The sequence below is a fragment of the Silurus aristotelis genome (genome assembly GCF_946808225.1).
Source record: "Silurus aristotelis genome assembly, chromosome: 5".
Lineage (NCBI taxonomy): Eukaryota > Metazoa > Chordata > Actinopteri > Siluriformes > Siluridae > Silurus > Silurus aristotelis.
Genome location: NC_139578.1, coordinates 18990891 through 19002468, shown reverse-complemented (window position 1 = coordinate 19002468; position 11578 = coordinate 18990891). Strand labels below are relative to the sequence as shown.

The 11578-nt window shown below is 37.1% G+C and overlaps 1 protein-coding gene across 1 annotated transcript in view; it reads right to left on the bottom strand.

The window, feature by feature from the left end:
* The window catches only part of stim2b (stromal interaction molecule 2b), a 47992-nt gene that overhangs the window by 6149 nt on the left and 30265 nt on the right, over window positions 1-11578 (bottom strand). The window contains exons 3-8 of the mRNA XM_083541269.1: window positions 5343-5454; window positions 3621-3732; window positions 2404-2519; window positions 2079-2256; window positions 575-752; window positions 7-168 (exon numbers count right to left, since the gene is read on the bottom strand). Coding sequence (XP_083397395.1) covers window positions 7-168; window positions 575-752; window positions 2079-2256; window positions 2404-2519; window positions 3621-3732; window positions 5343-5454 — 858 coding nt within the window. The remainder of the gene's footprint in view (window positions 1-6; window positions 169-574; window positions 753-2078; window positions 2257-2403; window positions 2520-3620; window positions 3733-5342; window positions 5455-11578) is intronic.

Below are 11578 nucleotides of genomic sequence, written 5' to 3'. Positions count from 1 at the left end.
ACTCACCTCTTCCTTGGCAACAGTGAGCTGTAGCTCAGCACTCTGCTTTTTGATGTTGTAGTACTGGACCTCCACCTCATGTGTGAGCTGCAGCCACATCTGTAAGGCTTCAGGAACTGATCGCTCTGACTGCAACTCTTTCTCCGCTCGCTTCAAAGCTACACGCACCTACACACATGCGAGCGCCCACACACAAACACAGACACACACACACAAATAGAATTACAGCCTCATACACAAGCATGTCAGTGAAGTTGATATTCAACAATAATAAACTGCAGAATTTCATCTTTCAATCTGGCTAAAGGTTTAAAGCTCATATGAAACATAAACTATACAATGCACACTTAGTTGACTGAAAAACATGCACTTAATGCTACTGAAGTCTCTGTGAGGCTAGCTCTTGTATTATTATGTCATCCTCAATATTGCAGAAGACAATAACTTTATTACCAGGTGAAGCAGTAGTTGGAGTATTGAGGGGGTTAAATGTTGATAGAGTACATTTGAAATGATGGACAGATGTGACTGTTGGAAAGGCTTTAGTATGCAAGTCCTCAGCTCTCGCTCCTACCTGCACCAGTTCCTCCTCAGCGTATTTGAGTCGGCTGAGTTCGCACTCGGCTCCCTCGCGGAGCTCTCGCAGTCGGTAAGCTTCCCTCTTTGCACCGTGGATCTCATCTCGCATCTTCTGCTCCAGGTTCTGCTTCTCTACTGCCACCGTGCGATTCTCCTCTTGTGCCTTCTCCAGTCTACAACAGCCACACACACACACACACACACACACACACACACACACACACACACACACACACACACACACACACACACACACAGACTAGAGATAAAAGCAACTATATAACATAAATAATATAACATTATAATATATAAAATTAAATTAATTATATTATGTTATATAATGTATTGTAATATAATATAATATAACGTAACATAACGTAGTGTAATATAATATAATATAATATAATATAATATAATATAATATCGTTGTATACCAGTCACACCACCTCCTTTTTACATTATTCAAAATCACTGCAAATCTCAAGTTAAAGTTCAGTCTAGAGCAGGGGTGGGCAATTAATTTTTACAAGGGGCCACATGAGAAACCTGAATTGTGTCAGATGGCCACACCAACGATAATATTTTAGGGATGCACCGAAATGAAAATTCAATTCAAACGGCAATGAATTCTATCATTTTTTGTGTTATGCCTTTTGCCTTGGCACCATCACTGGAAAACTTTCCTGCCTTTTCAAAAACGTCCTCTACAGACTCATGCGCATGCTCGGATTGACTTTACTTTTCTGCGCCGCGTTCTTCTCATATTTAGAATGGCAATCGGGATGTTTGGATTTCAGGTGATAAATTAAACCCGACTTGGAGAAACTCTTTGCAGATACACCCCCTCTTGAAATTTTAGCATTGCATGTTTTGCAAATCGCTATCCGCACACCGCAGACATGTTGCTCATATCCAGATAACCGTGTGCTGGCTGCGCTTTTTTATTGCGTCATTACAATTGTGTTTTGGCCGTGTTGTTTAGGTGATTTAGGTATTTCGGGCGAAAATTTTCGGTGCATCCCTGTAATTTATGATTGGCCTCACGCGGGCCGGACAGGGACGTACAAAGGGCCGGATGTGGCCCGCGGGCCGTAGTTTGCCCAGGTCTGGTGTAGAGGTTGAAGCCTTTCATAAGGCAGGAAAAACTAGTCTAATGCATGTGATTTTAATAAAAAAGAAAAAGAAAAAAGTTATGTATTACTTATGTTTCTTTTTTTGTGTCAGATAAATTATAAATCTTTGATATTCACAATATCACATATTGTACAAGTTTCTGAAAAAAAAAAATTCAATAAAAAAAAAAAACAGCAAGCGTTGGTAACATTTAATTAACTTTTTGTTTCTTCTAATAAAAATTTACTTAATCTATAAAATTAGATTAGAATTTTTAGATTTTGATCATAGTTTATTAGCAAAACCCCACAGCAAAACAGAATACACTGAAACAATCCTGGAATTATGAAGTCCTCAGCCAGGTCTAATAGGATTTTTCTGTATACCTGCTCTGCAGCTCCATCAGGCTCTGTTCAGCGCTCTGCAGGCTCTCCAGGTCCTTCATCATGCGGGAGATGTGGATTCTGGACGACTTGTTCTGCACATAGGCAAACCAGCAGCCTCCTACCCCGATGATGATGGACACCATGAGGACAAAGTCTTTCAACCAATTATGCTGTGGCCCTGTACAACAGATGAGCGCAAACATAGAGCATTTATGTAGCTTGCTATGGCTTGACTAAACATCTAAAACTGTATTAAACATAATGCATCATACTCCCACCAGGATTAGTTAACGTGGCGCTCGCACGCTTATAACCGGGCACTTACGTAATGGTGGTCCAAACAGCACAGCATCCAGTGCCTTTAAATTTAATTTCTGTTTATGTCGTTGATCCAATATCTTTAGGTGCAATGACATGAACGACGGTTCATTCGCCGCTATTCTGCAAATAATAGAGAGAGATACCAAGAGATAGAGAGAGAAAAAGTGTAATTATGAACAACCTAAACACTTTTGCCAAATGTAGTTCTTTCTCAAACATTAAATCCTTAGTCTTTGCTAATATACATAAAAGGCTTCTGATTCATTAGTTACTTATAATACAGTATTGCACACAGAACAGAATCCATACAAGAGACATCGGTTAGCGTGTTAAGTGAAAACGTGTCACCGGAACAAAATACCAAGTCATTCAGGCTGTTTCTGGTAATGGAGTCAGCACTCTAGAGCAAGTATGACAGTTTCAAATAAAATCACAGTCAGGAACATATGAGTAAGAGAGGGGATATATCTAGGTTCCTATTTAAATAGAAAGAACAAAATGGCTGAAAGGCCATATGTGCAGAGCCTACAGCAAAGCAGAGAGATGGGGGAGTGTGGATCTGGCGTTGTGACATCATATCATGAGTCAGCAAGTGTTGCTAGAGGGATGAAACCCAATCTTTAAATGCTGTTCATCTCCTATCCTCAATCCCCCTCTTCTTGCACCCGCACAAAGCTACCAGAAGAGGGCAGTACGGCACTAATATTTTCTCTTGTATCACTGTATCAGTTGGTGGTGACTTCAGTTGGTGGTGACTTTTATTGTAAAAGAAATTATGACAGATGCTTAAAATATATTTTCCCTAGTTCATTTGCAGGCTATGTTCAACAGACATGTGACCGTGTGTGTGTGTGTTTGTGTGTGTGTGTGTGTGTGTGTGTGTGTGTGTGTGTGTGTGTGTGTGTGTGTGTGTGTTAGGGCTGCAACAACTAATCGATAAAATCGATAATAATCAATAATGAAATTTGTTGTCAGCGAATAGTGTTATCGTTTAGTTGGGCTGCTCTGTTATGCGTGACGGCAAAATTACAAAGCCGCTTGCAAAATGGCGGAGTGTACAGGGTTCTATATGGTTATAATAAGCAAAACAGCTTTTTTTCTTGTTTTTAATCAGATTAATCTGAAAAATAATTCATTGATTATCAAAATAATCGTTGGATGCGGACTTTGTGTGTGTGTGTGTGTGTGTGTGTGTGTGTGTGTGTGTGTGTGTGTGTTTACCGAGGTAGCGTATTGCCATCAACTTTGAACTCTCTGAAGTTTGTTTCGTACTGTGGAAGCTCTACCGATTCTTTCAGCCACTGGACCGCATCGTCCATCGTCCAGTTGTGAACTAAGTGTAACAGAGACAGTGTTAGTGTGAAACATTCAGATATAGTCTCGTTTTTCTTTTTTTAGGCATTCCAATTATTACTAGATTTTCCAATAAACTTTCTTTCAGCTTCTCCCATCAGAGGTCGCCACAGTGGATCATCCGCATGTTTGATTTGGCACATGTTTTTACGCTGGATGCCCTTCCTAAAACAACCCTCCCCATTTATCCGGGCTTGGGACCGGCACTAAGAGTGGTTGGGGTTGGTTCCCTGACCGGGGATCGAACCCGGGCCGCAGTGGTGAGAGCGCTGCATCCTAACCACTAGACCACTTTCCAATAATTGTTTATATTAATATATTTTCATACAGCAGAAACCTCACTCATGTATGTGGATCTAACTGCTAAAAGTTTTTTTATTTGTTTGGACTGCAATATGCCAAATTCAAAGTTTAAATTAATCATATATTTTAATTGCCTACACACATAAAAATATTACAGAAAAGATATAACCTATAATAAACAACAATAAAATTCTTATAATTTTTTACATATTGAAACTGTGACCATTTTTTTAAACAATTTATTTGGATAGCCAACTTTAAATGTTAACTTAAATCTAGATTAGGTCTAAACACAAAAATGATCATGTCCCTTTTTATTTATAGAATATAAATTCTTCCTATAAATTAGTCCTATTACATAAAAAAAATAAAAAAATAAATAAATAAATTATATATATATATATACTTATTTCAGATTATTTCCTATGCCTTCTTATATGTGGTTTAAAGATTCATATGATTAAAGCTCCGTTGTGTAATTTTTTGATGTTTGTTAAAATATTACTTTAATCAGATAAAGACAGTCCTGGAATAAAAATTACAGTCAGTACAGTATCAGAATTTTCTGATTGGAAATGTGATCATAAAAAAAGAAATCTGTTTTTACAGTGACTGGTAGGAGCCACAGATAATCAGCAGAAAAAGAGAATGAGAAAGAGAAAGTAAGAGCTTGTAAACAATAAAAAAAGAAAAAAGAAAATGACAAATGGTCAGCTCTGAGAACTCTGGGGACTAAAAGGAGGTGTTGGTGATTTGGTGAGAAGTTTCTATTTCCATCTTAGTTCTATTGGGTGAGTAATATGATGTGTGCAATGAAGATAATCTAATACTAGTGGTAAAGCTAATGCTTTATCACTGACTTGGGGCCATCCTACCATTATATCATCTACACACGCACACACACACACACACACACACACACACACACACACACACACACACACACACACACAATTTCTTGTTTCTCCTCTTACTCACACACAGTGGGATGACCCAGGATCTGTCAGGTTGCATAACACAACGCAGGCTTCAATTCAAGAAAATGTCATTTCATGTGATTCACAGTTGTGTAGGTTGCACACACTGTTTATAGTGCTTCATGACAGACCATAGCTCTGTTCAAACCATGTTAGTATATACTGTGTATGGATAAAATATCTGATGGCCAGTCACTATGAAAGTTGCAAAGGATGTTTCTTAGTTAAACACCTGCATATTCTATTGACACCTGCATCCATCTCTCCTCTCTGAACAGAAAACATGTGCTTTGATCTGTCTCTGTCTCACCTTCAGACGTCTTCCATCCTTTCCACAGCTCCTCTACAGTAATGTGCTGGTCCTCTCTGTGCAGGTTGCTGTGCTTGTTCGTTTGCTGCTGCTTCATGTCCTCTATGATGAACTGCAAGAAACATAAATGCACTTTGATCACACAAACGTTCACATGATTACTGAGAATATGTAAAGTCTACACAGAAAAAAAGTATCCCTTAGAAAGCTCAACATGGAGTTCATAGAACAGGAGGAGGTTCAATAGAATGTGAGAGAAAAATGTGATTTCTAATAGCTGAATTTTAACTAAATGTGACAGCAATAATTATATAATATATGTATATATTATATATTGTTCGCTGACACTCTCTTGACATAATAAGGTGAAAAAATGGCCATATGAAGATTCATTATATGGACAAAATAACTACATAGAATGTCATTGTATGTGGTAGTCCAAACAGGTTACTGTTTGGATGCAGAACACTAAAACTGTTCCAACATAACAATGCTGCTTTGCACAAAGCAAGCTCCATGAAGATCTTGTTTACCTCTGGTATGAATTGGAAAGCTGACTGCACCCCAGTCTTTACTAACACCCTTGTGGACCAACGAGAACAAATCAACACAACCACAGTCCAAAATCTAGTAGAACACCTTTCAATTAAAGAAAGGAGGTTATTGTAACAACAAATGGGGGCTATTTGTGGAATGGGATGTTCAAAAAGCATATATAAATTTAATGGGCAGATGTCCACAAACTCTTGTCCGTATAGTATGTGATTGTACAGGATAACAATCAGTTTATTTTTTTCTACTTTATAATAACCCTATATATGGAATTCCACACAGAATGTAGACACTCCAAACTGTAAACTGTATGGAGATTAAATGCCTCCAGAAATACAACCCTGCCACTTCTTCTTCTTCTTCGTCTTTCGGCTGCTCCCATTAGGGGTCGCCACAGCGGATCATCTGTCTCCATACCCCCCCGTTCTCAACATCTGCCTCTTTCAAACAACTACCTGCATGTCTTCCCTCACCACATCCATAAACCTTCTCCTTGGTCCTCCTCTTTTCCTCCTTCCTGGTGGCTCCATCCTCAGCATTCTCCTATCGATATACCCCAAGTCCCTCCTCCTGCACATGTCCAAACCATTTCAATCGGGCTTCTCTCACTTTGTCCCCAAAACTTAATACATGTGCTGTCCCTCTAAAAAACTCGTCATCCTCCTCACGCCTAACGAAAATCTCAACATCTTCAGCTCTGCTACCTCCATCTTCGCCTCCTGTCTTTTAGTCAATGCCACTGTCAGCATTATTTAATTTGTTCAGGTTTTCAACAAATATTGTATGTAATATTTAGTCCTTATTTATCCATATCATATTACATCGGATTCAGAATTCAGCACAACTTTTACTACAGCCCAAGCCCAATATAAAACCATATAACTGTTTAATCAGATAAGCAGGATAAGACAGAAGCCAGCTGTCAGAAAAAACTAACACTCAGTCCATTGTAAAGGGATGGCATCATAAACTATAGACAGAGCTTCTTATTTATCTTAAATACCATTCCTTTTGAACACAAGCTCTTAGATGTGCAAATGACCTGACTTTCCAGGGATCAATAATGATTAGGAGTGTCACGGTTTGGTACGTACCTCGGTTTTTAAGTCACGGTTCGGTACGGTTAGGGGTAAGAAATGCGAAACATACAATTGCTTGTCGTTTTTTTTATTTTTTATTATTAACTATTTTATATTATTATTATTATTAACACTTGTGATAATCACTATTTTACATTTTTAAAACAATTATAAATAAAATGGCAGGTTGGTTAAATAATATATAAAATAATATTTTATAATATTTAATACAAATAAAATAGAATAAATCAAATTAGTGCAATACTTTTTTATTATATTGATTAAATTGGGTAATCAAATAAATTGGCACAAATTAAATAAAAAAAAAAATTATAAATGGAAAAATTCAATTAAATAGTTTACATTTGTTAGACCCTATTTGTGTTTGTGTATGTGTGTGTGTGTGTGTGTGTGTGTGTATGTGTGTGTGTGTGTTTGTGTATGTGTGTGTGTGTGTGTGTGTGTGTGTATGTGTGTGTGTGTGTGTGTGTGTGTGTGTGTGTGTTTGAATTTTCTAAAGATATGATCTATTTAACTGTTCTACTTATTTCAGCATACTTTAACAAATGTCTTCATTCTTTCCATCCTTCATTCATTCACTCAATCGATATGAGAAATTGTCAGGATTTTCTCCTTGTAAGAGAAAGTCTTGAAGCTGTACATAAAACACTAAAGAATCAATAGTGCTATGGATTCTTTGGCGTTTTCACTCATGCGCAAATCAAATCTTAATTCCGGTACGAAGTGAGTAGCCACAGTGACACTGCGCTAACTCTAGTTTCTTTTTTATACCCCTGACTGTGTATGTTTTGAAGTTTAATAATAAAAAAAAATATAATAATAAATGCACTAAAACTCTGCCACTATGTTCCTGGGGAAACTCAAGATTGTAACTGTTCCACACAGAAAAAAACAATTGCATTTACGTGTGTACCAAACCAAAATCCCTGTACCAAAAAAATTCAGTAAATGTATGTTACACCCCAATAATGATCATAACCTATTAGAAAATTTCACAGTGAAACTCACAAGTACACACATGGCACACAAAGAAGTGTTTGTCCTGTGCAGATTCCAGATGAGTTGCAGATTCTCAAAAGCTCTTTCTTTTTGTCACGGTAATAGATGTATAATGGGAACAGCTCCTCTGTGTGTGTGTGTGTGTGTGTGTGTGTGTGTGTGTGTGTGTGTGTGTGTGTGTGTGTGTGTGTGTGTGTGTGTGTGTGTGTGTTATTGTATACACACAATAACCAGTTGAGCTTCCAGTTAAACAGTTATCTGTCTGTATCAGCTGCTCTCTCTCTCTCTCTCTCTCTCTCTCTCTCTCTCTCTCTCTCTCTCTTGCTCTCATTTTCTCTTTCATTTTCTGTTTAGTTAACAAGATATGGTATGAGTTTTAAACATTAATAGATCAGAGACAGAAATCTGTGTTGGGAAGGTAACACAATGGCATTATCTGTAACTAATTGTTTAGCACTTCAAATATTAATTTCTGTAATTGGATTCAGATTTGAATACAAAGTGTGTATGGTTTGAATCTAAGACTTAATAGTGTGGACTCTACCACTACGTCCAGCAAAGACTAAAAGTTAGAACTGATTTATTATTCACAAAAGATAAGTAAATATATTAACCTATTAGCAGAATATAACTAATTAAGTAGACACCTTGAGGAACGTTCTGCCTGGTACTAAGGTGGAATCCAAAATAAAGTGAAAGAGATCAAGAGTTTCAGTTAAAGTTCACATAACACATCAAAGTAAAAAAAACGTGATCTATCTGAATTTAATCATGACATGGATGTTGGTACCAGACAAGCTGGTTTGAGTATTTTCAAAACTGCTTATCTCAAAACCTTCTAGATTTTATATTGAATGGTAAAAGAAAATGCAGCTTCTTTGTCTAAAGACTGAAATATTTGGGCTGGTGAGGTTTTTAAGATGTAGCTGAATGTTTGCAGTCTGCAAGCTTCACCTTCAAGCTTTGCATGAAAGTTTAAAAACCTCATCCTTTTGCGGTTTTATCCCGTGGGGTCCTAGTCCTGGTGCAAACAACTAGTCTCACAATCCTAACATTCATATCTGTATTTGTTTTGAAAACACAATCTGTTTAACAAGACTAATAGATAATATTAAAAAATACATCTGCATATTATTGCAAGTTCTTATAAGAGTAGATTATAAGAAATGTCTATATCAATAACCTTCTTAGCTCACACTTTATCTGTGTTATAGTCTTGACTGTTAAGATAATCTATATTTAATGTTCCACCGAGGCAGCTGGACTTTCCTGCAGATCAGAATTTGTATATTTCGGATAGATTCAAACAGTTGTTTGTGTTTCAACGTTGATTTTGTAATAAAGCGAGTGTGCTTTTAAAGCTATTCAGGTTTCCTCGGAACGCTGACACACACATACACATTGCACACTCTGGAATTTGCTGTGGTATGAAAGATGACACCGTGTCCCACTGGCTGCAGAGGAGGGAAATGCTTCAATCTCCCATGAGGCCACTTCTTAAAGACGATTCCAGTGGAGACGATCGCCACTAGAACCTTTTATTTATATATATATATATATATATATATATATATATATATATATATATATATATATATATATATATGTACCACGCACACTCACACACAAGGCACTTCGCAGGTTTTAAGCTTTGTATTTTGGAAGCATATCAACAAAGAATTTTTTTACCCATGCATTCCTTCAGTCTCACACACACACACACACACACAAATTCATACACACACAGAGTATAGGTGGAAGAAGGGCTTGCAAAGTCTTGCACCTGCCATGCCCAGCAACCATCCATAGCAACACTTAAGAGAAAGTAATCACACACACACACACACACACACACGCACACACACACACACACACACACACTGACAAACAAGCACACTATATTGCACGACATACACAGTCAAACTAATACCAAAGTGTTGGGTGGGGCAGCAGTAAGACCTTGCCAGACAGAAAAATCCTACAACACAAAACCACAAATCTTTTGTTGAGTGTCAATCATTTCTACGTGGCATGATGACGCCATGCCAACCTGTGGAACAGCGGGAAGAACCCATGAGTTTCTGCTTAACAACACACCTGTTGAACCAGACTGCGAACATGCTACATGGGCTTTGCTTAAGGGCGTTGTGTTCTTGAGAGCTTAAACTGACTCTAATATTAGTTCTTTTTTTGTGGGTATGTGCGCGTGTGTGTGGTTTTGTGTCGCATTTCTGAGAAAGTACACTCACGTAAACGCTTGTAGTTAGATCATTATCAGACTGGTTTTTTTTTGTTGTTGTTATTCCTGCAATCGGTTTGCACTTGCATCTGGTCAGCAGATGGAAGCTTACTTCTGTATCTTGTCATTTAACAGCTCTGAATGTCCAAATTGATTTAAACCGTCTCCTAAAGAAATACATGTGAATGTAGTGTGCTTTTAATAATAATTGGCAAATTGATTCCAGGAGGTTCCTGGTACTACTTCTACACTAAGGCTATTTCATGAAGGCTGAGCTAAGCCGAAGAGATTGAAGGATGGAACCTATCCGCCCTTTAACCCCTAGGTGCATAACTTTAGCTGACCTGTGACCTCATTTTGTCTATGTGCACGGTTAAATACAGTGTTTACAAGGCAAGCACTGCATTGTTATACCTTATTTTTATTAGTAAGTGTAGTAGTAGTAGTAGTAGTAGTGGTAATAGTAATATTTGGTTATTGTTATTTATTAACATTTTAATGAGGTAACACTAGGAAATATTTAAACCTGAACCTTTTAATGTACACACCACATTCAAACAGTTTAAATGTCTCTTCAGCAAAAATGAAAGAAATCGTTTTATTAGAATGATAAAAAGTTAGATATAAGTATCAAATATTCTAGTTGATCATCTTTCTATTCAACTTTTTTTAATCAGCATCCCTGCCTCTGGACTTCTGATCAGAAGATCATGAGTTCAAATCTTAGTGCCAACAAGCCGCCACCACTGAGCTCTTAATCCTCAAACGTTAGGAGGAGAATTGTACGTCACTCTGGATAAGGGCGTCTACCAAATGTCATAAACGTGAATGTAAACTCAAACGTGTGCGCACTATATGTACGTATAGCCTCTTCTCTCTGTTCAATAATCTTCATTACCTTCATTTCTTTTTCTCGTCTCCACTATCCTTTTTATTTATTTTTTTAGCTTTTTTACACTCTTTGTTTTCTTAAACTTTGTTTTCCTATTTGTTTAGCTCATTGCAGGCACTGTGCATTTCATTTAGTAAATGTCTCCAAAAATACTTTATATCCTTTTTTCGCTTTGAACATATAATCAGCTGACAGATTGTAAATTTAGATAAACCAATTTATGTTTTTAGATTTTTAAATGATATTTAATTTAAGACAGGTGATGTAAGTACTAGGCAACATGTGGACAAGAAATGCTATGCAAACACCCATACATTTATGTCCAGGTTATTATAAGAAGTGTGCACAGTGTGATGCAACAGCACCTAATTAGAACTGAATTCCCAAATTATATACTCATATAATTCTGTATGCATGGCATACTGTATAATTCTACTTCATAACTATTAAAACT